The 26,338-nt window shown below is 55.0% G+C and overlaps 1 protein-coding gene across 2 annotated transcripts in view; it reads left to right on the plus strand.

The window, feature by feature from the left end:
* The first annotated feature begins 2,056 nt into the window (after positions 1 to 2,056).
* Positions 2,057 to 26,338, plus strand: part of KCNH2 (potassium voltage-gated channel subfamily H member 2) — an 83,838-nt gene continuing 59,556 nt past the window's right edge. The window contains exons 1-2 of one of the 2 annotated variants that reach the window (XM_079996407.1): positions 2,057 to 2,386; positions 10,789 to 11,019. In XM_079996407.1, the coding sequence (XP_079852533.1) occupies positions 2,311 to 2,386; positions 10,789 to 11,019 (307 nt within the window). In that variant the 5' untranslated portion in view covers positions 2,057 to 2,310. The remainder of the gene's footprint in view (positions 2,387 to 10,788; positions 11,020 to 26,338) is intronic. The other variant, XM_079996406.1, reaches the window with a different exon arrangement.

The following is a 26,338-nucleotide window of genomic DNA, read 5'->3' on the forward strand; positions in this document are numbered from 1 at the left end:
ACCATAAAGAAGGCTGATCGCCGAAGAGTTGATGCTTTTGAATTATGGTGCTGGAGGAGACTCTTGGGAGTCCCATGGACTGCAAGAAGATCCAACCTCTCCATTCTGAAGGAAATCAGCCTTGAGGGCTCACTGGAAGGACAGATCCTGAAGCTGAGGCTCCAATTCTTTGGCCACCTCATGAGAAGAGAAGACTCCCTGGAAAAGACCCTGATGTTGGGAAAGATGGAGGGCACAAGGAGAAGGGGACGACAGAGGATGAGATGGTGGGACAGTGTTCTCGAGGCTACCAATATGAGTTTGACCAAACTGCAGGAGGCAGTGGAAGACAGGAGTGCCTGGTGTGCTCTGGTCCAGGGGGTCACGAAGAGGCGGACACGACTAAATGACTAAACAACAACAAAAGAGGATTAGACAAATGAATGGAGTGGGAGAAGGCTGTCAATGGCTGCTAGCTATGCTCTGCCTCAACAGTAGGGGGCAGCAGTGCTTCTGAGTACCATCGCTGGAAACCCCAGGAGGCGAGTTCGGATCCTGATGTGGGTGTTCCTTTAGGGTATCTGGCTGTGAGGACAGGATGCTGGACTAGGTAGGACCTCTTTGGCCTGATCCAGTCACCCCTTCGATCAATTTTCTTAGCTAAAATGGGAGTGCTTTTTCCTACAATAAATATGTCTGCTGGCTGGTTTCTGTGTGTTTGGGGGTTGGGATTCTTTTTCCTTTCTCCTCCTGTGATGAGGCTGCATTTTAATTGTTTTAATGTTTTAATGTTGTCTTTTAATCTTGTTTAAGTTGTACTCATTCAACTCGTTTCTATTATTGGTTGTTAGTCGCCCTGAGCCCGGCCTTGGCTGGGGAGGGCGGGGTATAAATAAATAAAAATATTATTATTATTTGTTGGTTAAAAGTTGTCAATCAGTTGACGGAACCTATTGGTTGATGCAACGGTGATTAGCTGTGACTTCCTGCCTGGCAAGCGGCTGGACTAGATGACCCCGGGGTCCCCTTCCAACTCTGCAATGCTAGGGGGCGCCCTTCCGAATGATGGAGGCTACCAAGTGGGGCGTGAATTCCCCCCGCCCCAAACACACCAACACCAACTGGCGAGGAGCAAAGAGCTGACCCGGCTCCCGAGGGGCCACGAGCCCCGACCAGCCTCCCCCGACCTGCGTCGGAGCCCGGACAGCGCCTCGTGGGGAGCCCGCCTTTCTCCCTGGCACCGCTCGGGCTGGGACTCGGTCGGGGGACCCCCCCCCAGGGACTCAGCTTGGGGGCGCCCCCTCTCAAGCACAGAAGCGCCTCCTTGAAGGGGGGGGGGTCTCCGAGGGAGCGGCCCTCCCAGGACGCGCTGTCCGCTCCCCGCCGATCTCGGCGCCCTCGCCCGCCTGGCCGCGTCTCGACGCTCCCAACGGGTTCCGGGGCTGCGCGCCCGCAGGAGCTTCTCCCGCGCAGCCCCGCTTCCCCCTCTCCCCCAGCCGCCTCTCTCGCTCGCTCGCTCGCTCGCTCTCGCCACCCTCCCCGGTCCGTCCGTCGCGGCGCTGGGCGCCTCCATTGGCTGCGCGGCGCGCTCTGGCTCCGCCTCGGCCGGGCTCTCCCTCCGCCGCCGCCGCCGCCGCCGCCACCGCGCATCTCTCGCCCGGCCTCGCCGCCGCCACCGCCGCGCTCGGAGCCTCGCCTGCGCGGACCAGAAGGCGGAGACGCGCCCCCGGGGCCACGCAGCAGCAAGCCGGCCGGAGAAAGAAGCGGGCGCCCCGCCGCCTCCCCCCCCCCCGCCTGCCGTCCCTCCTCCGGTCCCTCCCGCCGCTGCCTTCGCCTTTGCCTAAATAAGGGCGCTCCTGCTGCCTCCGCCGCCGCCGAGCCAAGCCGGGCCCGTCCCGTCGAGCAGGAGAGGCCCGCGGGGCGCCGGGCCGGACGGCGGCTTCCCTCGGCCCCCGCCAGCCGCCCGGCGGGGCTCCCGGGCCAGCCGCTGTCGGGGCGCCCCATGGGGCTGGGCGCCGCCCGGAGACGCCCCCTGCCCGCCGCCTAAGCCCCGACACCTGCGGGAGAGCAGCGCCCGGCCGCGCCGACGCCGCCCCGGAGCCGGAGCCGGACTGCGCGTCGGCAAAGCGGAAGGGCCCACGTCGCCCCAGCGCGCCCCTTCGAGCCCCGGGCGCGGCTTGGGGGGCAGCAGCGGCCGGAGAGCACCCTTCCCTCCCCGCCGGGCGGCTGGCGGCTTGACGGGCCCCAGCGCTGGGCCGCCCCTCGGACTCCGCGGACGGCCCCGGCTGCGCGTGGGGCGGGGGAGGCCGGGCACCCCCATGGGCTGACAGCATGCCTGTCCGGCGCGGGCACGTGGCCCCCCAGAACACCTTCCTCGACACCATCATCCGCAAGTTCGAGGGGCAGAGTAAGTAGCGGTGGAGGGGGTCTTGTCCCGGAGCGGAATTGGGGGCTGCTCGGTTGGGGGGTGGGGGTGAAGAGAGGCCTGGGGGTGGTCAAGGGGGAGGTCAGTGCTCTGACATTATGGGGGTCATGTGGGGAGCCCCAGGCAGGTCTGTGGCGGCCCTGTGTGTTGAGTGCTCTGGAGTCAGAAGTGGGTCCTACATTTGTTTATTGTTGCATTTATTTATTTTACATGTCTGTCCCACTGTCCCCCCCCCCTGTTCTCCTCACAACAACCCCGCCAGGTGGGTCAGGCTGACAGGCTGGGGATGGTGGGAGAGGGCTGGTGGTGTGCAACCCTGTGAAGGGGTGCTTGCAGGTGTGGGCTGGGCCCCCGCTCCCTTGTGCTCCCAAACTGCCCAGGGAATGGGGGCCTTGCAACTGGGGGTGTCCACCTGCCGTGGGGACGTGGGCAGCTCCATATTTGCAGCAGGACGCTTGCCAGCTGGGTGACTGGGTTCCTGTGCTTGGCCACCTGGACTGGCGAGGGACCGGCCGCCCCTCTTGGAGTGGGGCCTGCCTGCCTTGCAGTCACTCCTGGGCTCAGGCCTAGTGGTCTGCTCTCCTTCCCAGGACCCCCTCTCTCTGTTTCCGGTGTGGCTTGGGGTGGTGGGTGCATGTCCCTGGGCCCCAGGGCAGGAGAAGGAGGGAGAGGCAGCTTCCCACTGTGGGGTCCCTCTTCCTCCTTGCTGGGTGACCCACCAAGAGCACATCCTATTGGGGAGCAAGTGCCGGCATCCAGAGCGCCACTGCAAGGGCCCAGATTTCCATCTCTGGCCATGGGGATTTTGCACAGCAGCAGCGTGGAGCATATGGCGGAGTGTGGGCGTTTGTGTAGTGTTCGGGTGCCTGGATGCCTCATGGTGTTTGTGTATCTGGAAAGGGGTTGTGTGCACGTGCAGGCACACACACGCAGTTGTGCGGTGTTGATAACCTGGTGTGTGTCTTTGTGTCTGGTGGTGGGGAGTCGCTGAGCTGATGCCAAGGGAGTGGAAGGGGGCCACTGAGCGGCCAAACCCTTTCCCCTGCCTTCCCTCTGCTGGCTATCTTAAGGAGGACAGAGCTTGGGGGGGGCGGGAACCGGTAAAAGATGGAGGTGATCCTGTGACCTCTCAGAATGCGCTGTCTGTCGATGTGTGTGGCTATTCTCATGAACCTTGAGCCATCTGACTTGTGAACACTTTCTGGTCCTCCCCAGAGTTAAGGCAACATTTCAGGGGGAAGAAAACTATGTGAGACTCGCCTCTCCTTTTGCGCCCATCATCCTGAGCTGAGCAGGGCGAAAGAGACCAGTGGCCTGGGCTGGAGGGGCGGCGTTGGGGGTAGGCTCAGAGGTGCTTTTTTCCTTGGGGGAGGAAGAAGAAGAAAGCAAGTCCATTGTGCAAGCAAAACCCCTTGCACTGACGGAGTTGGATCCTTCCCGCCCATCCACATTTTGCTCGGTGCTTGTTTTTCTGTTTGTGCCCAACAATAAAATAACATCTAGATCTGCCATTCCCTTAAGAAATGAAAGAGACTCTCCTCCTGGGCCTAGGAGGGTCTTCCTCCCCTCCCCCCACCTGTGCCTAGGGCAGGACTTCCCCACATCTCAGTCCTCCTGGCAGATGCCTGGCTGCCTGCTCTTTGCAAACCTCCAGAGGAGGTTCTTTGGCTTCCCTGGACAGCCTTGCTTCCCTCCCTCTCCCCTGGTAATTTAACCCCGCTGCCTCTTGGCTCTCCGTGTGGCATCTCTGCAAAGGCTGCTGCAGTCTGTTTTCCTTCTTGGGGGCCAGCTGCCGCCGCTGCCGCTGTTGCTGCCGTCCTCCTCCTCGTCCTCCTCCTTGCAAGCGGTGGTGGCAGCGGAGGGCGGCCTGCTCTCCTCCGCTTAGGCCTCAGCTGCCTTTCAAGGCCAAGGCAGACAAATTGGAGAGGATTCAGGGAGGGAGAGATAAGGCGCTGGAAAGCACGTTGCGTGAGGGAGGTTAAACAGTTGGGGCACTGGGGCTGCTTCGCCTTGAGCAACCAGCAGCCTGATAACCATCTCCAAATACTTTGGGTTGTGGAAAAGCTGGATAAACATCGCAGTGTGGAAGGAAGGCAAAAGCTGGCCTGGGACATCAAAGGGGGGATTTTGAGATTTGCAGGCGGGGGAGGCAGATTAACTTGGCTGCACTGAATGAAAATGGCAAAGGGCAGATGGAAATTAAAGCTAGCAAATTTTGGGGTTCAAGGGTTGTGGCTACTCCCTTCCCCAAGTCAGGCTGGAGGCCACGGGGTCTCCTCTCAGGCATACAGCCTGTTTTCAGCCCTAGAGCATGTGAAGAAGAAGGATCTCTTCAACATTTGCAGAGTATCCTTCTGCAAGGAGCTTGCCCCTCTTTCTTGCAAAACCCTGGGCTGGAGAGGAATGTCATCCCAGCTGGAGCTGCTAAGCAGCCTGGGCTTTGGCTGAGCTCTGAGGCTTGATCCCTGGGTTCTGCGGAGAGAGAGACAGGGACACAGCCAGCTTGCACAGGATCTAGGACCGAGCCACCAGGGCCACCTGGATCCTTTCGGAAAGGCTCAGCCTCGCAGCAGAAGGAGATCCTCAGGAAGCCTGTCTCTCCTGCCCAGTGGGCTCTGCTGGGTGGCAGATGGTCTGGGAGAGCCAGAATCGTGCTTCAGCTTGGAGGCTGTGGCAAATTTCCCACACCTGTTTCTCTGCCGACAAGATGGCTATGATTCTGGCCTGCCTCCGCTCTCTCCAGGGCAGCCACCTGCGCCTGGAGCGCTGCCCGTCCCGGCTGCCAGTTGGGAGAGGCGGCTCCTTTGCTGGCGGAGCTGGGCTTGTTAATGCCCCATTTAGGGAGGGCTGGCTGCCAGGTGGCCTGCGATCTGTGGTCACTTGGCCTGCAGTCAAGCAGGCTAACCTGGAGCAGAGATGGATTTGCAGCTGGCCGGCTACCACCTGGCCCCTTTCGTCATTACTCAAGAGTCTGGCTTCTTTGCAACGGTATATTTGAATTACGCAAACTGGATTTCCTGCGCTAACTTACTAACTTGGGGCCAGAAGCTTTGGTGTACCAGAGTGGGCTTCCCCTGGAACAAAGATGCCGGGAGGCTGCCCCCAGGGAGGAGGAGGAGGAGGAGGAGGAGGAGACAAACCCTTGGAGAAAGAAGACACAAAAAGCAGGACAGCCAGGAGCCATGCTGTATCTCTGCAGCTACAAAAACAATTCCACACCCTCACCTCAGACACTGTTTCTCAGCCAGAGGAGCAAGCACACTGGTTGCAGACTTCAGAATGTACAGAGGCAGCAGTGGAAGGGACAGTGTACAGAACAATTCCTGCCGCTCCCCAGAGAAGGAGGAGACGTGTAGTGGTGACCGGTGACTCCTTACTGAGGGGGACAGAGGCAGCAGCGTGCAGAGGAATGACTCGTGGTTTCAGTTGTCTCTACACGAATGCACAGAGTATAGGAAACAAGCAAGACGAACTGGAGCTTTTAGTATAGGATGGCACATATGACCTGTTAGGCATTACTGAAACCTGGTGGGATGAGACTCATGACTGGGATGTAGAAACTGAGGGGTGTGACCTGTGCAAAATGAATAGACCAAACAGGAAGGGGGGAGTAGCAGCATTATATGTAAAGGATGTATACATTTGTGAAGAAATCCATGACCCTGGAACATGGAAAGCAGAATGAGAGTATATGGGTAAAAACTGTAGGAGAGAGAAGCAACAGTGACCTTACTGCGGGGGTCTGCTATAGACCGCCAAGCCAGACTGAAGACTTGGATGACGCCTTCCGAGAGCAGATTAGCACACATTCGAAAAGGAGAGATATAGTCGTCGTGGGAGACTTCAACTTCTCTGATATCTGTTGGAACTCAAACTCTGCCAAGAATGTAAGGTCTGACAAATTCCTCCATTGCCTCGCTGGCAGTTTCATTTCCCAGAAGGTGGAAGAAGTAACAAGGGGATCATCTGTCCAACAGGGAGGAACTAATAAATGAAGTGGAAGGACAGGGAAACTTGGGAGGAAGTGATCATGTCCTCCTGGGTTTCAGGATACAGAGGAAAGAAAGATTGATCAAGTGGTAACTCCTCTGGAGAAGATGGAGAAATGCTATTGGGTGACAGAAGGCAGAATTATTCAACTCCTACTTTGCCTCTTCACCCAAAAGGAAACCAAAGCCCAACCAGGTGATAACAGAATAAACAATGCAAGGAGGGAATTGCAACCCAAGATAGGAAAAGAGGTGGTAAGGGAACAACTAGCTGCTTTAAATGAATTCATATCTCCACGGCCTGATGAGTCAAGGGGACTAAAGGAGCTTGCGGGTGTAATCTCAGAGCCTTTGTCTATTATCTCTGAGAATTACTGGAGAACAGGTGAGGTCCCTACAGACTGGAGGCAGGCAAAGAAGGGAGAAGGGAACACTGGTAAACCCTGGCCAGTGAGCTTGACATTGATACCAGGAAAGATCCTAGAACAGATAATTCAACAGTCAGTCTGTGAGTACTTAGAAAAGGATGCTGTGATTTCTAAGACCCAGCATGGGCTTCTCAAAAATAAGTCATGACAGACAAACCTCATTTTTTAATGGAGTTACAAGCTTGGTGGATCAGGGGAATGCTGTGGACATACGTAGTGTATCTTGATTTCAGTAAGGCTTTTGTCAAAGTCCCCCATGATATTCTCATGAGGAAGCTGGTAAAATGTGGGTTGAATGGTAAGGTAACTGTTAGGTGGATTTGTAGCAGGTTGACTGATTGAACCCGAAGATGACTCATTAATGGTTCTTCGTCATCCTGGGAAAAAGTGACAAGTGGGGTGCCGCAGGGTTCTGTCCTGGGCAAGTGGTTGTTTAACATTTTTATAAACAACTTGGATGAAGGAATTGAGGGGATGTGCAACAAATTTGCAGATGACACCAAACTGGCAGGAGTAGGTAATGCTGCAGAAGACAAAATCACAATTCAAAATGACTGCCACAGACTGGAGAACTGGGCACAAGCTAACAAAATGAATTTCCATAGGGACAAATGTAAGGTTCTGCCTTTAGGCAGGAAGAACCACATGCAGAAATATAGGATGGGGGAAACCTGGCTTACTAGCAGTACATGTGAAAGTCCCCAGTGCCATGGGCATAGCGGGGGCGGGGGTAGCTGCCCCCCCCAGATCAAGTAAAACAATAGAAATACTTAATTATCTGACCAATCACGTCGTTCTGTCCCCCCTAACAAAAATCCTGGCCAAGACCATGCAAATGCTTCGCTCCTTCTTCATAAGGGAATCCCTCCCCCCCCTGGTCATTTCAGTGCCCTTTTCTGAAACTTTTCCAACTCTACAAACCTCCTTCTGGAGGTGAGGCCACCAGAACCATCCACAGTATTTCAAATGTGGTTGCACAGTAGATTTTTAATAAGGGCATTATGATAGCGGCTGTTTTATTTATTTCCTAACATTACCTAGCATGGAATTTGCCCTTCTCGTGGCTGACACACGCTGGGTCCCTCTAAAAGGTGACAGGGAGAAAAATGACCTTTCTCTGCCTAGAAGGGATCCTTTTGGGCGAGATCTGGGCTGGATTTCTTTTGGGATTGTTTTGCTGGTTTTGTCGTTTGCGAGTTTGCTTGTTTCCATGAGGATAGCTCTTAATTTGTGCAGGTGAGGTTGGGGGTGTCAGGGAGCAGGTGGGAGCAAACGGCGGGGGTGTGTGGGGCTTTTGTGGATGACTGCCAGTGATCTAAGAGCTGCCACATGGAAGGTGAAACAAGCTTGTCTTCTGTTCCAAGGGGACAGTGGCGTAGCGTGGGTTGTCAGCACCCGGGGCAAGGCAAGTAATTTGCGCCCCCTAACCCGTGGATTTGCGCCCCCTAACCCGTGGATTTGCGCCCCCTAACCCTAACCCCCAGGTGTTGCGCCCGGTGCGGCCGGGCCCCCCTGCACCCCCCACGCTACGCCACTGCAAGGGGAGGACCCGAAAGAGCGGATTCGAGTTGCAAGAAAGGAGATTCCAATTACACGTTAATTTAAGGTGGTGGAGTCTCCTCTGTTGGAGGTTTATAAGAGGAGGTTGGATCTGCCAGGAAAGCTTTAGCTGCAACTCCTGCGGGGGGTGGGCCTAGATGGCACCTTGGGAAGAGGGCACACAGTTGTGCCAATGGGGGAGGAGCAGCCTTGGCAGCGTTCTTAAGAGGAGGCTGCAGTCTGTGGAAGGGACGACTTCCATTTCAGATAATAGCGGGCGCCTTAGGAGAAGGCGTCGTCGTGTGTGCAAAGAATACGGAGCATCGCTTGGCACAGATTAGTCATCCCTGAACTCATTTTTAATTGGCCTTTTCTTGAGTCAGGCAGCCTGGGTCACCAGCCTGCCAGCTAAGCAGATCTGGGGTGTTTTTTGTTGTATGTGCAGTGGGCCAAACACAGGAGATGAGAGCCAGTGTGAGAGCCAGGGAGTGCAGCATAGTGGTTACAGCACCAAGCTAGGACCTGGGAGACCAGGGTTCCAATTCCCTGCTCCCCTGTGGCCTTGGGTCCCTGCCTCTCAGCCTGACCTACCTTGCAGGGCTGTTGTTGTGGAGAGTAGAAGAGAAGAGGGAGAACCACGCGCACGACCCTGAGCTCCTTGGAGAAAAAAGGGAGGGGGGTGTAAATAATAATAATAAATGTTATTTATACCCCGCACTCCCCAGTCAAGACCGGGCTCAGGGCAGCTAACACCAAATATAAAACAAATTGATTGAAATACAACTTAAAAACAAGATTAAAATACATTAAAACATTAAAATGCAGCCTTATTTCAGCAGAAACTCAAAAACGTGTTTGGGGATAAATGTAATAAACACATAAATAGCTTGTCGAGTGTGATTTGAAATAAGCTATTCTCCTCTGTTTGGACCTTGAGTGTGAGTGGTGCCCAGTGTACCCCCCCTGCGCCCCCCCCCCCCGGCTACGCTGCAAGTTGCTGTGTAGACCGTGGCTGAGCCAAGTGGGCCCAGGAGAGCTCTGGTGGAGGGGGGGGGCGGCTTCCTAGGAGTGCTTCATGCCCCCCCCCCAGTGGAGTCTGTTCCTCCTCTCCTTGTTGGCTTAGCAGGGGGGGTCCTTCCTTCCCTCCCTCTGAAGCATTAGCTGCAGCAAAATGGGAAGCCCCATTCTGAAAAGGTTAGGGGGCTTTCTGCCATTAGAGATGATGGTCTCAGGGTCTGGGGCGCTTCATTTGGGAAAAGGCGGTCCTTGAGGTCTGGCGGTCCTGAGCCACTTAAGGCTTTATAGCTCAAAATTGAATTAGGCCCAGAAACTAAGGGGCCCAGGCAGGATCAGTGTAATTGGTGCTGTTGGGCCAAGATCGGTGTAATATGTTCGAACTGTCTTGTCCCAACAAGCAACCTGGCCGCTGAATTCTGCACCAGCTGAGGTTTCTGGACCGCCTTCAAAGGCAGCCCCACATAGATGGCGGCTAGCAGATTGGGGTTGAATCCTGACAAGACAGAAGTACTGTTTTTGGGGGACAGGGGGCGGGCGGGTGTGGGGGACTCCCTGGTCCTGAATGGGGCAACTGTGCCCCTGAAGGACCAGGTGCACAGCCTGGGAGTCATTTTGGACTCATGGAGGCACAGGTCAATTCTGTGTCCAGGGTGGCTGTCTGCCAGCTCCACCTGGTGCGCAGGATGAGACCCTCCCTGCCCGCAGACTGTCTGGCCAGAGTGGTGCATGCTCTGGTTATCTCTCGCTCTGCAATGTGCTCTGTGTGGGGCTACCTTTGAAGGTGACCCTGAAACTACAACTAATCCAGAATGCGGCAGCTAGACAGGTGACTGGGAGCAGCCACTGAGACCACATAACACCTTGAAAGACCTGCATTGGCTCCCAGTACGTTTCCATGCACAATTCAAAGCGTTGGTGTTGACCTTTAAAGACCTAAACAGCCTTGGTCCAGTATATCTGAAGGAGCGTCTCCACCCCCATCGTTCTGCCCAGGCACTGAGGTCCAGCTCCGAGGGCCTTCTGGTGGTTCCCTCCCTGCCAGAAGCCAAGTTACAGGGAACCAGGCAGAGGGCCTTCTTGGTGGTGGCGCCCACCCTGTGGAACGCCCTCCTACCAGATGTCAAAGAGAACAACAACTACCAGACTTTTAGAAGACATCTGAAGGCAGCCCTGTTTAGGGAAGCTTTTAATGTTTGATGTGTTACTGTATTTTAATATATTTTTGGAAGCCACCCAGAGCGGCTGAGGAAACCCAGCCAGATAGGCGGGGTATAAATAAATTAACAACAACATTATTATTATTATTATTATTATTATTATTATTATTATTATTCATCCGTTGCTGTCCAGAGAGGGACGCAGCTTGGCCACCAGCCGAAGCTGATTCCTTGTCTCTCCCCCCCCCCTGCAGGCCGCAAGTTCATCATCGCCAACGCCCGGGTGGAGAACTGCGCCATCATCTACTGCAACGATGGCTTCTGCGACCTTTGCGGCTACACTCGCGCCGAGGTCATGCAGAAGCCCTGCACCTGCGACTTCCTCTATGGGCCGCGCACACAGAAGACCTCGGTGGCGCAGATTGCGCAGGCCCTCCTGGGCTCCGAAGAGCGTAAGGTGGAGATCTGCTTCTACCGGAAAGACGGTAGGGTCCCTGCTTGGGGGGGGGGAAGGGTGAATCTGTTCCCCACAGCCCTCCGCAGCCACCTGTGCCTCCTTAACGTGCCCACTTCCTCTTGTCAAGGAACATTAGATTCTGCATTAATGTTTCCCCAGCGCAGAGGAGCCTCGCTTTGCAACCCTGATGAATTATGCAGAAGGACGCTGTGTTTGCTGATTTCTGCATAATGTATCCTGCCTTGGAAGCCGCGGCTGGGGCCACGTGGGCTGCATGGGGGCCACACAGGCTCCTTCTCTTGACCACAGGGCAGTCCTGCCCCGTCACTCTGATTTCAGAGATTCTCCCAAGTGCTTTGCAGCCTTGAAGTCCTCTTTGCAAAACAAGCAAGCTGCAGATCTGGAGAGGCTAATGTTGTGCGGCAGATGCGAATTCTCTGCTTGCTTGGCGTCACGGCAGGTGCATTGAGGGTCCTTGGCTTGCTATATTTCGCAGCCTGTTCCTGACCACGTTTTAGGTGTGTGTGTGAAGTCTGTATGCAGTAAACTCGCAACTTATGTGCATCAACATGTGAGATTTTGGCTGGAAAAAGTAAGGGGGGGCAGGCATTCAGGGGCTCGGTCTGCAATCCCACCTGCCACTGCGCGCACCTTGGGGGAGCATTCCAAGGGGCAGGGAGAGTGTGTTTTGAATACACGTGATTTTGGCTTTACACACAACCCCCGGAACATAAGCTCTGCACAAGTTGAGAGTTGGCCGTACATAAAAGCGTTTGTTTTTTCTGCCAGTTGCCCTGCTCTGACTTGGCTAAAATAAAAAAGGGGCATTTTGAAAGGGTGGGGGCGAGGGTGTTGCCTTTGGGACTTTGACACTCTTGCCCACCCCCTCTGCCCTGGGCCCTTTTCATTCAGATTTTTGTTTATTTATTATTTATTAATTAAATGTGTATACTGCCCCATACCTGTAGATCTCAGGGCAATGTGATAGTATTAAGAAAGCACAATGCATAATAAAAATAAAAGCTAAGGCTAGCCACTGAGTTTGGGTGGGGGGGAGACGGGAGAGACGCTGCCTCTCGACTTCTTGGGCGATTTGTGTGCAGGGAGGCTGGTGGGGCTGCAGAGAGGATCTTGGGGCATCAGCAAAGCCTCTTCACCGTTCCAGAGTCTGCCCTCTGAGGAGTGACGGGGAAAACAACCAGAGTCTCTCTTGCCCCGTAAATGTGCGAAGGCGTTTGCTCGGCCGAGATAGGAGATACAGAATTCCTGGGACTTGGCATGCGACCAGAACTCATCAAGGAGGGAGGCCCTGTCCCTGGTGCCCTGTCGGTCTCCTTCCCAGCTAGGAAAAAATATTTCAAATTCTTCTGTGTCGGCATTTGGGGCAGCTCAGAGCTCAGGCTCCGCATGCCTGGCTTCCTGGGTGGACTGTGGGGAGGCCGGCTGGGAAGGGCCCCTTCTTGCCTGCCTGCCTGCCTGCCTGCCTGCCAGGGACCTCGGAGGGGGTGCTCTTCCCTCTTGGAGCAGGCCTGGAGGGCCAGGTGGGCCAAGCGTCTGGCTTGGGACGTCCTGGGGGAATTTAGCATTTGGGAAGCGGAATGGCCTGTTCAGCCTCCGCTCCTGTGGGAGGCTCAGAACATCTAGAAAGCAGAATAAATCACATAGGAAGCCCAATGGCCTGGGATCTTTGTCCGGGTTAATACCAGCCGTCGTGGTAAATGGGTTTTCTCCATGTCAGACACCCAAATGACGCCTGTAGTCCGGGAGTCGCTTGCAAGACAGAGCAGTCGGCTTTGGAGATAATAATAGAGGAATTGCCTGCAGGATCAGGCCAACGGCCCATCCAGTTCAGCGTATTGTGCTCAGTGGCCAACCTAAAGTTATTAGGGGTGCAAAATTCCAGCGCCCAGTGCTGCCTCACGACAGCTGTGCCCGCCCATCAATGGGGAAACCCAGCCTGGAAAAGGGATCCCTCGTGTCAAAGCTCCCCCCCCCATCCTCTGGCTTAATGGAAGGGCTTGTTGAATGTTTTGGCAGTCCCTGTGGAGACGCCAGGGGCATCCGCGGCCCCCGCCTAGGCGTCCACAGCCCTCCCAGGAAGCAGGCGGCCGCGAGGTTTATGTCTATTTGTGCCTGTGGGGACGGGGGCATCCATCACAGGCAAGCAGGCTCTTGAGTGGAGAGGCCTGGAGGCGGGGGGGGGGCACGTCGCTTGGGTAGATCCTGGCCCTCAGCTGGCAGACGGGCAGCAAACTGACTGGCTCCTGGAAGCTGCCTTGGCAGGGGTCTCATCCAGAGCAGGTGCTTATGCACCAGAGACGGCTGCCTGTTCTGCCGTTGACGCTGCTTGGTGGTGGCTCTCTAGGGTTTCAGCGGGGCTGGGGGGGCTCCTTCCCACCTCCCCTGGAGATGGGAGCCTGAAGGTGCTCTGGCCCTTGGGTGCTGGTGGCCCTGCGGAGGGAGTTGCCCACAGGAGGGAAGTGGTTCCCCATAATCAGCATCTGGTTGGCCATCAGGAGAGCAGGATCTTGGACTTGGTGGGCCACTGGTCTGATCCAGCAGCCAGGCTCTTTGGAGGCTCTTATGGAGCCTCCAAGCCCAGAGGCAGTCTATCTGTGTCCCTAGGTTGCTTGGGGTATTTGGCTGCCGCAAGAACAGGAGGCTGGACTAGATGGGCTCCCTTGGGCTGCATCCTGAGTACCAGTTGCTGGAAGCCACTGGAGGGCAGGGCTAGAAACTCAGGTGCCAAGGGACTCCTTAAAGCAGGGTTACAGTCGCCAAAATGGAATGTCTACTTGCTATTTTGGGACAAGACGGCTCTGAAGTCTTACTTTTCAATCAGTGGGCTGACTGATGGATTATCCATTGAACATCTGGCTAGATCAGCGGACCACCTTGAGCTCGGTTAAGAACTTTGAGAACTTAAAGAAGAAAAGTCCCTTGATCCAAGAACAGTCCACATCTATATCAGCCTGTTCCGACTGTTTTCTGAATGGTGACACAGACCGTTCATAGCGTAGGGATATTCTTCACAACTGTGAGCAGGGTGGAAGCAAAGACAACAATTAACTATAACGTTCTTCACTGCTCCTGCTGCACAGAAAAAACTTTTTGGTTCCTGAAATACGATCTGATTGTGCAGATTAAATATAACGGATAGAATTCTACAGGATGTGGTCTTAGTGAGTGAAAACAGTCCAGATACAAGGGTCCTCAGGTGGCAAAGATGTCTGGCCCCATCCTGGCACATGGGCATCTTCACTTGGTCGCAAGTGGCCAATAAAGGTAAAAGGACCCCTGACCATTAGGTCCAGTCACGGACGACTCTGGGGTTGCGGCGCTCATCTCGCTTTACTGGCTGAGGGAGCCGGCGTACAGCTTCCGGGTCATGTGGCCAGCAGGACTAAACTGCTTCTGGCAAACCAGAGCAGCGCACAGAAACACATTCCCGCCAGAGCAGTACCTATTTATCTACTTGCACTTTGACGTGCTTTCAAACTGCTAGGTTGGCAGGAGCGGGGACTGAGCAACAGGAACTCACCTTGTCATGGGGATTCGAACCACCGACCTTCTGATCGGCAACTCATAGGCTCTGTGGTTTAACCCACAGCGCCACCCACATCCTTAAGTGGCCAATAGCCAGGGGCAAAATGCAGCTTGTGAAACGTGAACACAGCTTGGGGGCCACTGTGAGAACAGGAGGCTGGATGAGGTCAGACTCTTCTTGCATTCTGATGCTCTTCCAGCCTCCGTCCAGCCTGGCCCCTTCGTGGGGACAGAGGCCAGCCTGGCCCCCTGCCCTTCAGCACATGCCTGCACACTCTGCGTGTGGCTCCTGCTTCCTGCTTTTCCGCTGCTGCAGCAGTTTCTCCCCCCCCCCAAAAAAAAACCAGCCTGGCCCAACTGCTGCTTTTGTTTACATCTTCCCCCAGGGGAGCCACATCTCATCCCAAGCTGCAGCTTCTGCAGCATGGAAGCCAGAGTCCCAGGCAGGCGGAGGGGGCTGGGCTGTGGATGAGTCCTCTGCATCTCAAACTCCCCAAGACAGATCCAGACAGGCTCCTCTCCCTGCCTGCTCCCCTTTCCAGCTGAGAATCCCTCCCCCACATCCTGGCTTTACCTATGCCCCCCCCCTGCACACACACTTTGCTCCCCGTATTCAGGCTGTTGCAAAAGCTGTGCAGAAACCACGCAGCCTCCTCCCTCTCCGTCCCCTTGGCCCAAACCCTGGTCCTTGCCCTGGTGCTATTCCTTGCCAGGGCCACACCCCAAATCATTTTGCTGCCAAAGGTGCCCCCTCTCCCCCCCCCAGCCAGCCAGCCAAGGGGCACCTAATACTCCAAGGCTGGTAAAATTATTTTAACGGAAAACCCCCCAGTCAAAATGCAGCAGCGAAACATTTGATTGCCAGCCATGGGCATCCGTTTCATGACACCCCAAATCTGCCGCCTGAGGCAGCTGCCCCCCTCTGCCTCAGGTCAGGGCTGGCCCCATCTCTGGCCGGGACTGCAGCAGCCGGCTCCTGTCTGATCTTCTGGTTCCCCAAGGCCCACGTTCCAAATTCCCCAGGCACAGTTTGCTGCTGGTGCCGGTCCAACTGTGGCAACATGCAGATTTCTGGACCCCAGGTTGGAGACCATAATTCAAAAACCTCTGCCTTAGTCCATAGTTCATTCCATATCCATTTCCACCTCATCTGTTTTTCCTTCTTGCATGCTGGGAGGTTGAGCAAGCGGCACTCAAGCAAAGAGAGTAGAACTGGAGCACGGGAAGGGACCTCGAGGGTCATCTAGTCCAACCCTCTGGCAAATAGATAATCCGTTGCAGCAACAGGGTTTGGAACAGAGCTTGGATGGCCACCCATTAGGGATCCTTCAGCTGCAATTCCTGCACTGGAGGGGGGTGGACTTGATGAGCCCTGGGGGTCCCTTCAGACCCTTCGGTTCTCTGCTTCTGTGTCCTAAAGGTTCTCCCTCCTTTTCTCAGCTCCTCCTGCGCCAAGTGCTGAACTCTGCAAGCCTCTCTGCTTCTGTTGCTGCTCCTCTTTTCCAGAGTAACTTGTCTGGGGAGCGGCTGGGGGGGGGGCAGCAGCTGTTTTATAAGACTCTAACCGTCATTCTGGTCGGGGACCTGCCTGGTTAATTATTTTGCAAATCGATAAGTGTATTTTTAGGCATAATGGCAATAACAATTTTAGAAAGCGCTGTGCGGCAGAAAACGTCTCCAAAGCATTGTTCGCCTCAGCAGGCGTAGGATCCGCAGCTTCAGAGGGGAGGGGGTGCCCTTCAGGACCCACCCCAAGGTCACTCTTGCCACAGAAAATGAATTTGCCCTGGGGAGGGAGAGGGAAAGGTACTCTGTGTGTGCTCAGAGGCACTCTCCTTCTCTTTGCTGCTCCTCCATCAGGATCCTTCCAGGCTGACCCCAGGCATTGATGGTGGGGGGGGGGGACAATGGAGCCTTGGGGAGCCAGTCAGTGGGGCACGGGGGAGGGGGTTGAAGAAAGGGGTCAACCAGTTGGGATCCGGATGGGTGGGGTAATTAATAATAATAATAATAATAATAATAATAATAATAATAATAATATTCCAGGCAGGTTTGCCTTCTAAACCCTGCAGCTCCTTGGCAGTGCCAGCCGTGTGGGGCTGAGCAGGAGCGCCAGGCACAGGGAGCGCCCAAGTTCCGCCTGGGCTGCCCCCCCCCCCGGCCCCTGCGCCAGGTGTCTCTTCTCTCCCGAGGCGTCGGCCTCCGGCTCACGTCAGCCAGCCCAGTTCCGGCAAGGCGGGTAAACAAAGCCGGAGCCGCCAGCGCTGTCTCCCAGCTGCCTCTCCCTCCCTCCCCCCCCTGCAAGATGGCCTGCGCTGGGGGGGGGGAGGAGATGCTCCCTCTTCCTTCCTCTCGGGCTTTATAAACGACCAGGATGGGGAGGCAGAGCAGAGTTATCCTGGCCAGGAAACTCTCCAAAGCTCTTTTCTCCTTCTCCATGAACGTGTCGCCTCCTCTCTTAAAGCCTTCTAGCATGGTGGCCATCCCTGCCTCCTGAGGCAGTGAGTTCCACAGGTTAACTCTGTGCTGCGTGAAGAAGGACTTTCTTCCCTCTGCCCTAAATTTTCCAACAAAGGGAAAGGAAGGATGCCTTGGCTGCTCTGGGGAGAGTCCCCTTCTCTCTCAAGGGAAGGTCATGGCTGTGGGGCAGAGTCCCGGGTTCAGTTCCCCCTGTCATCTCCAGGGAGGGGTGGGAGAATCTCCTCTGCCTGGAATCCTGGAGGGCCATTGCTGCCAGGAGACAAGGCTGAGCTGGAGGCACTCTCTGTAAGACAGCTTCCAAGGATCCTGCCCCCCCCAGCCCCCCAGGAATCAGCCCGTCCCTTTACGGTCTGCCACAGCATGTCACAGTGCTGAGCTGGGGAAGAATATCTGGGTTTGTTGGGTTCAGAGATGGGGTGCAGAAGGGGATTTGGGAAGAAGCATCTGGGTCCTGTTCTTTGAGGTTTGGGACCAGAGAGAAGGTCCAGCTGTTTGGGGGCAGGAGCAGCAAACTCCTCAAGGAGCCTCAGCGGGCAATGAACCAGGCAGGGCGGAGGGGGGGCGGCTGGCTTGGAAGAGAGGCTGCCGGGGCCTCTTCTCTCCCCCCCCTCCTTTCTTGAAGGGAACAGAAGGCAGGAGCTCTTCCCTTCTCCCCCAGAAGACAGGGATGGAAGGAGGGGAGACAAGGCAGGGATAAGGCTAGCAAGAGCTGCTAGTCAGGGTGGCTCTGCCCCACCCTCCGAAGTCTGGGAACTGCAGGGGGGGAGAGGACTCGGGTTCAAATCTTCTCGAGGGCTTCCCTTTGGGGCACCTGGGTGGCTGCTGTGAAAGCAGGAGGCTGGACCAGATGGGCCCCTATGGTAAGGTTGCCAGACGTCCCCGTTTCCTGGATTTACAAATCAGTCCCCTGGCAAAATCCTATCATTCCTAATGAAGTTGAAAAATGTCCCTGGATTCCTTGGGAAATATCTGGTAACCTTACCCTATGGGCCTGATCCAGCAGGACTCGCCTTATGTTCTGTACTCCTCCCCACCCCGGCAGATCCTTGCCCCCCTCTCCTCTCCCCAAAGATGCCAGCCTTTCGTTCTTCTTGATCTGGAGAGCCCTGCCAGGTCGGCCATCAGAAATGTCTACACAACTGGGGGCCGATTTGCGCCAGGAGAGGACCCCAACCCTCTCCCACTTCCCCAGCTCTGCCCCCTTTGACCTCCCCTCCTTCCTGCTTATAGGGACACAGGTGGCGCTGCGGTCTAAACGGGGCTGGCAGATCAGAAAGTTGGCAGTTCAAATCCCCGCGACGGGTTGAGCTCCCGTTGCTCGGTCCCTGTTCCTGCCCACCTGGCAGTTCGGAAGCACCTCAAAGTGCAAGTAGATAAATAGGTACCACTCTGGTGGGAAGGTAAATAGCGTTTCTGTGCATGGCTCTGGTTCTCCAGAAGCGGCTTAGTCCTGCTGGCCACATGACCCAGAAGCTGTACGCTGGCTCCCTCGGCCAATAAAGCGAGATGAGCACCGCAACCCCAGAGTCATCCGCGACCGGACCTAATGGTCAGGGGTCCCTTTACCTTTTTACCTTCCTGCTTTGCTCCTGCTGTGAGTGTCAGAGTGTGTCCACCTCTCCATTGTCTGGCTGGAGCCAGCCTTGCTTATCTCTGCCCTTTTGGTTGGTTGTTTGTTTCTTTAATTTATTAATTTATTGAATTCATATACCGCCCTGTACCTGGAGATCTCAGGGCGGTTCACAGAATAAAATCAAAATCTAAAACCACAAAATATGCAATCAAAATAAAAACAACAGCCCAATAGCCCCCCCCGAACCCCCCACATTTTAAAGGGGCAGAGGATGTTATCTCTCCCAATGCAATTTTCCCTGCTTGCAGGGTGCGGCCCCAGAGGGAAAAGCACCTCCCTCCACTCATTAACTTTCTAAACATATTAACTGCATTCATGATTTTAAAGAAGAAAACTTTCCTTGGGAAACAGAAGCTCTCTGGCAACCCACCCAGAATCAAGAGAATTCCCAAACTGGTTCGTGTGCCTAGCAGGGGGTTGGAGCAGCGGAACCGTGGAAGTCCCCCCCCCCCAACTCCACAATTCTGTCATTCAATCTGCCCCCCCCCAAAAAAAAAGATTGAGCACGGGGTGCCCTCACCCCCCTCCCATCTTCAGGCCTCTGTATGAACACGAACACCCCCCATGCTGGAATAAAGAAGGCAGAAGCAGTTTGCATTGATCCAGGAAACTTTGCAAAAGGCTGGCTGGGGGGCCTGGTCTCTTCTCCCCCCCCCCCCCGGAGCCTTGCTCTGCTCAGCCAAGTCTCAGCTGCTCATTTATTCATTAGAGGCTGCAAGTGCCAATCTCCGCGGCTGAACGTGCTGCTGCCCCAAAAGCATTCCGGTGCATTAAAGCATTACTTCGAAATCCATTACAACAGATTTTGCATTAAAATGAAAATGGAAGGAGACCTCTGGTCCCTTGGCTAAGAAAGGCGGGGGGGGGGGCAGACCCAGCCTCTCCCGTCTTCCGGAAAGTGAGTTTGAGGGGCTTGCTGTGCATTCAAATAGCACCCTCCTCCTCCTCCTCACATCATCTCCCGCTTCACTTGCTGGCAAAGGGGCTAATTAGGAGTTAATTGCGAGAGGGTGCCAAGCCTGAAATGTCTGACGGTGGCAGCTGTGGTGGTAGGGCTCCAGGAGGAGCAGGATCCTGCCTTGGGGGGGAGAGAATGGAAAATACTGCTGTCTCTCTCTGGGGATGGGTGCTGTTCTTGGATGTTGGGGGGGGGCACTTTTGTCCTGGCCTTCTCAGCTAATACAACTGAGGCCCTCATTGTGTGAACAATTCTCTTGTGGGAGGGGAGAGCCCCCACCAGCCCAGGCACCCTTGCCACCCGTGGCATTTTGTAGCGCTGCGCTGCGCTACTTTCAAGCCCTTTGAAAAGTGGGGGGGTGCCGGGAAGAGGGGGGGGAGCATTTATCTCCAGGCTATTCCTGGCTGCTGATAGCAGGGGTCAAAGGGCAGCTGGTCAGGGCTCTGCCATGTGGGAGGGGGCAAGGAGGGCACAGGAGCCCCTCCCTCAGTGCGGCCATTCTCTTGTGGTCCAGAGCCTCTTCCAGTCGCCTTCTCCAGGAGGAGACCAGCTCTTCCCCTCCGCAGAGGCCAGGACTCGAATTCGGCTCCCTCACATCCAGTTCAAGGTCTGCCGGGGGCATGGCTGGTGGATTGGCTGCTGCTGGGTGTTTGGGGCGGGAGGGGAGCGTTTGGTGCTTCCTTTGGGACTGCTTGTGAGCCCCCCAGCCCCGCTTGCCCCCGAGTTCCTTCCAGGCTTGTGCCGGAGCGGCCTTGGCTGAGTGTTCCTCCTCCTCCTCCTCCTCCTCCTCCTTGAAGGGCTTTTGGCAGCCAGGCCACCCTGCTGACAGCTGTGTATGCTTTGTGTCTCCGGAGCAGCAGCAGCAGCGTCTGGGCTGCGTCAGGGCTGGGGAGGCCGGCAGGAGGAGGGAGGTGGCCTCGCCAGGGCGGGAGGGCACTGGCAGCTGAGATTTAGCGGGGGAGCAGAGCCACTTTTTGGGGGGTGCCAACAGGCCCAGCTGTTGTGGAAGCACCATAGGCGGCGGCATCTTTGGGGTCTATGTCTACAGCACAAGACTGCCTGCACGGACTGGCAGCCAGGAGCCTCCAGGGCTCCGGAAGGGAGACATGGCCCAGCCATTGGAGACTGGAACTGAGACCTTCTGCATGCAGCGCAGGTGCTCTGGAGCTGAGCTGCCATGCACACGGATTCAGGGGTTGCCAGTTTCCAAAGGTGGGGAGAATAGGCCTCCAGAGGGGTTCCTACCCAGGTTGAGAGGAGGGGGCTATGGATGGCTCCCAGCCAGGACCAACTCTGCTCTGCCCCCCCCCCCCCGAGGCAGAAATGCTTCTGAATCAGTGCTAGAAACTCCGAGAGATCAGCTCTGCCCCAAATGGCCCCTTCAGCCAAGGTTGCAGTCGCCCAAAGAGAATGGAAAGTGGCCATTTGGGGGGCAAGAGGCCTCTGAAGTCTTATTTTTCAAACGATGGACTGACTGGCATTGAATTGATTCTCAGTTAAGCATCAAGGATCACCTTGAGCTCAGTTAAGAATGTTGAGAACTTCAAGAAGAAAAATTCCTTGATCAGGAATTAGATACTTTGGCCTCTTCCTGCCCTGCCTATTTTTCTGAATGGTGACACAGACCATTCATAACGTAGGAATATTCTCCACAACTGTGAGCAGGGCAGGGCGGTGCGGGAGGCGAAGACGAGCGCCAGCAATTAACTACAGCATTGTTCCCGGCTCCTGCTCAGGCTGCGCAGAAAAAGCAATTTTGGTTCCAGAAATTCATTCTGATTGTGCAGATAACTGATCGAATACTACAGAATGGAGCTTTGGTGAGTGAAGGCAGCCTAGATCCCATGATCCTCAGACAGGCACCTCCAGGTGGTGGAGATGTCAGGCCCCATCCTGGCACCCGGACATCTTCTCTTGGTCGCAAGGGGCCACCAGCCACTAATTTCAAACACTGTTCTGAATCTCAGTTGCTGGAAGCCCTGGGAGGAGAGAGGCCTCAGGGGCTCAGATCTCACTTGCAGGCTCCGCGTTGGGGCATCTGCTTGGCTGCTGTGAGAAGAGGAGGCTGGTCTAGAGGGGCCTCTGGCCTGATCCGGCCGGCTCTTCCTCTGCATAACCTGATAGCTGTGCTGTGCAACTGTTAATGGAGAAATCTGAGGACACCAGCCCAGAATACCCAGCAAAACAGCAGCCAGTAGGCCTGGTCTTGATTGAAGACTGGACAGGACTCCCACCTGCCACAAGATGAAGCAAGGTGGAAGCCCCAAACAAAAGAGAACCCAAACTTTTATTAGCTGCTAATCACAGGTGCTGCTGTGGGTTAAACCACAGAGCCTAGGGCTTGCCGATCAGAAGGTCGGCGGTTCGAATCCCTGTGACGGGGTGAGCTCCCGTTGCTCAGTCCCAGCTCCTGGCAACCTAGCAGTTCGAAAGCATGTCAAAGTGCAAGTAGATAAATAGGTACCACTCTGGCGGGAAGGTAAACGGCATTTTCGTGTGCTGCTCTGGTTTGCCAGAAGCGGCTTAGTCATGGTGGCCACATGACCCGGAAGCTGTATGCCGGCTCCCTCAGCCAATAAAGCGAGATGAGCGCCGCAACCCCAGAGTCGGTCGCGACTGGACCTAGTGGTCAGGGGTCCCTTTACCTTTACCTTTAACCCCCATGTTACACCCCCTCCCCCAAAACTACATCACTAATACATCACAGTTACATCATGAAAGGGGAGGTCTGGTGGCCGTAATCTGAGCATCCTGGACCCTGCCCCATGGTTCCCCTTGCCCTCCACCAAACACCCATCAAGTGGAACAAAAGAGATATTTACATTTCCCTGTTTCTCAGCCAAGTTCATCACACCCTTTTGTCTTCATCTGGGTTTGTTATTTCTGGAATGGCTACCTGTCTGGCACTCAGGTGTCAGGAGGCCAGGGATTATCACTCAGGCAGAGGGGCTGCTGTGTAGCTGAGCTCACATGTCTATAGGAATTTCTGAAGTTTTCCCAGTGAGCCAGTACATAGATACGTTTATCAGTGAATTCTTATATTTGGTATTGTGCAGCAAAGGCCCTTTGAATAGATAGGAAGAAACTGGGATGAAGTGTTTTGTGGGGACAAGTCACAAAAGTCACAAAAGTGATTGTGCTGATTTTGGCAGTGGGCTGCATGTGCATGAGATCTGCTGGAGGGGCAACACCCCCCCAACCTAGACATAAATCCCTGCCACACCTCCACCGTCAGAGGCAGTAGGCCAGGAAGTGCCAGGTGGGACTGGGCTCTTGGGTTCCAGCTTGTGGTTACTCCTGATGGGCAGCTGGTTGGCCCCTGGGAGAGCAGGAGGCTGGGCTTGAAGAACCTGCTGGACCAGCCAATGGCCCATCTATGGGCCTGACCCAGACACCTCCTCTTATGAGAGGTTTCCGGCCTGGCTCCTCCTTGGGACATTCTGCTGCCTTCTGCTTTGTTTCAGAGATGTGGTTGCAGCTGCAGGGGGAATGGCACTCTGCATGCGCTCAGGGGCACTGCTGCCTGACTCCTGGCATTTGGGGAGGGACTGGCAACCAACCAATAGGCGCTCCACATCTGCTAAATGCCCCCTCTTCCCCAATACTACCTTGGGACCCTCCAGACAAGTGGATTCTGCAATGCATTTTTGACGCAGCCACGGAGTGCAATGCATTTTGCAATGCATCCTCAGAGGCAGGAACAGAACAGGAAAGAGCATAGGTTTTGTGAAATAAATAAAAGCTGACACAAGTTTTAATCTTTTAAAATCTATTGCTGTTGAAACGTTCTTCCTACTCATAATCTTATAGTGTAATCTTTCTTTGCAAACGGCTTTGAGGCTTTTCTTAAACATTCAAGCAGTGTATAAATTTAATGAAGTGAAATAATGATTGGCGAAGATGGTGCTGGCAGGAGCCCTTTGTGCTGGGGACTCAGTTCTGGCACGGCAAACTTCCAACCCTTAAAAGGGACGAGGTCCCCTGTCTGCGAGGGGGGGGGCCTTCAGTGTTGCCTCTTAGCTGAAGAGAGAGGGGCATCTGAGTGCTGGGGTGGGGCAAGGGGTGTGTGTGAAGGGGGGGCTGTGCCAGCAGCTTGTGACACCCCCCCAGCACAAGGAGGGCCTGGGCAAGGGAGGGGCCTTCTGCACTCAGCACCAGCCTGGAGGACCTGCATTTTGTCAGCCCCCGTCCCCTGCCTCATCTTCTGACCTCCCCCCCCCCCCCCGCCAGTCCTCCAGAGCAGCTGGCTCACTTCTCCAACAGGGATATTTATAGTGTCAAGAGGGCCTGCGATAGGGAGGGGGGGCAGCACTCTTTTTCCGGCACCCGTGGGGGGGGGAAGCAGCAGTGCTCTGGGGTGTGATGGAGAGGAGCAGGAGCTGGGGTTGGCAGCTGGGAGGGGACACAGCCCCTGCCCCTGCCCTGCCCCATTTTGAGAGGCTCTCTTTGGTCCCCCTCCCCATGCTCTACTAGCTTTTAGACTTCATGGAATGATAAAAATGTAGAGTTGGAACCCCCAAGGGTCCTCTAGTCCACCCCTGAGATGCAGGAATCTCAGCCCAAGCATCCATGACAGATGGCCAGCCAACCTCTGCTTCAAAACCTCCAAGGATAGAGAGGCTACCACCTTAAGGAGTCCACTTCGCCATGGAACGGCTCTTGCCATCAGAAAGTTCTTCCTGATGTTTGGTTGGAATCTCCTTCCTTTAACTTGAAGCCATTGGTTTGAGTCCTATTCTCTGGAGCAGGAGAGAACCAGCTTGCCCCATGTTCCATGTTCAGCCCTTCAGATATTTGAAGATGGCTATTGTGTCTTCTGAGGGACACAGGTGGCGCTGTGGGTTAAACCCCAGAGCCTAGGACTTGATGAACAGAAGGTCAGTGATTCGAATCCCCGCAATGACCAGGTGAGCTCCCGTTGCTCAGTCTCTGCTCCTGCCAACCTAGCAGTTCAAAAGCTCGTCAAAGTGCAAGTAGATAAATAGGTACCGCTCTGGCGGGAAGGTAAACGTCATTTCCGTGCGCTGCTCTGGTTCGCCAGAAGCGGCTTAGTCATGCTGGCCACATGACCCGGAAGCTGTACACCGGCTCCCTGGGCCTATAGAGCAAGATGAGCGCCGCAACCCCAGAGTTGGCCACGACTGGACCTAATGGTCAGGGGTCCCTTTACCTTTATTGTGTCTTCTCTCTATCTTCCTTTCTCCAAGTTAAACATCCTCAGCTCCTTCAACCGTTCCTCATCAGGCTTGGTTTCCAGACCTTTGATCATCTTGGTCACCCTCCTCTGCCCCCCTTCCAGCTGGTCAAGATCCTTCTTCAATTGTGGCACCCAGAGCTGGACCCAGGACTCCTGGTGTGGCCTGACCAAGGCAGAAGAGAGCAGGAATATTACTTTCCTTGATTTGGACACTATATTGCTGTTGATGCAGCCTAGAATAGCGTCTGCTTTTGTTGCTGCTGCATCATACTATGGACTCCTGTTCATCTTGGTCCACTGAGACCCCTAGACCCTCTTCACACACCCTGCTGGCAAAGCCTGTATGGCAAGACCACCCTGCCCAGGCCCACCCAGTCGAGCGCCCTCTTCCCCACAGGGACCTGCCTGTTGTCTGCTGGGAGGGATGGCTTAGTTGGTAGATCCTGAGACCCTTCATCTCAAGGTCCTGAGCCCCACTGTCACCAAAAGGACTAGATCAGGCATCCCCAACATTCGGCCTTCCAGGTGTTTTAGACTACAATTCCCATCATCCCTGACCCACTGGTCCTGTTAGCTAGGGATCATGGGAGTTGTAGGCCAAAACATCTGGAGGGCCGCAGGTTGGGGATGCCTGGACTAGATGACCCTCAGGGTCCCTTCCAACCCTACAGTTCTGTGAAGCCCCCGAAGAGGGCCAGAAGGCGCCAGCTCCCTCCCACTGTGGCTTCCTGGGCTTAGCGCCAAGAGTTGCCCAGCCTTCCCATCTTCCTTGCAGAAGGGAATGCAGGAACTTCATTAACTCCTCTCCTCCTCTAATTAAGTAGCATACGGTAATTGCTTTCTGGGAGATGAGCAAAAGACCCCCCCCCCCCCCCGCAAGGAGCTGTGCTGTCTGCAACTGATGCTCCTCAGAAGCCTGGTCACTTGGGCGCCCCCTAGTGGCACAGGCAGGACTCTTGCAGGGGGGGTGGCCAGTGTGTGTGTGTGTGTGTGTGTGTGTGTGTGTTTGTGTTTGTGTTTTGCGCCTCTTCCATGGGCCTGGGATGCTCAAAGTAGCGACTCCTAGGTTCTACTTATCCACAGCTCACTTCAAAGGTCCACACTTATTGTCTCTCAGATAACAGAAGGCAGCCAGATAAGCTGATATGAGATTGGGGGGGGGGGCAGGGGGGGCAGAAGGTCTTGCAGCCTGAATGGAGGCTTGGAGGTTGGAAGATCAGGGGAAGCTCAGAAATCAAGATGACAAGAAATTTTAAAAAGAATGGAAAATGTTTATTATGTATTTGCAAAGGTAAGCAGGCTAATACAGTGGCAGGATTTTAAGAATACTTGTAATTTTAGAAATAGCACAGGTAATTGGAAGTGAAATAATAATAATTTGGACAAGAAATGATATGCAGTTGAAAAGAAAATTTAAGGAAGGCGGGGGGGGAGTCACAGGATTTGGAGAATCTGATTTTATGGATTCGATATTGTTTTTGTGTATTTTTTTCTTTTTTGTGGTTGTTGTTTGTGGTTTGTTTTTGTTGAAA

Source organism: Podarcis cretensis (genome assembly GCF_951804945.1).
Source record: "Podarcis cretensis genome assembly, chromosome: 12".
NCBI classification, from domain to species: domain Eukaryota; kingdom Metazoa; phylum Chordata; class Lepidosauria; order Squamata; family Lacertidae; genus Podarcis; species Podarcis cretensis.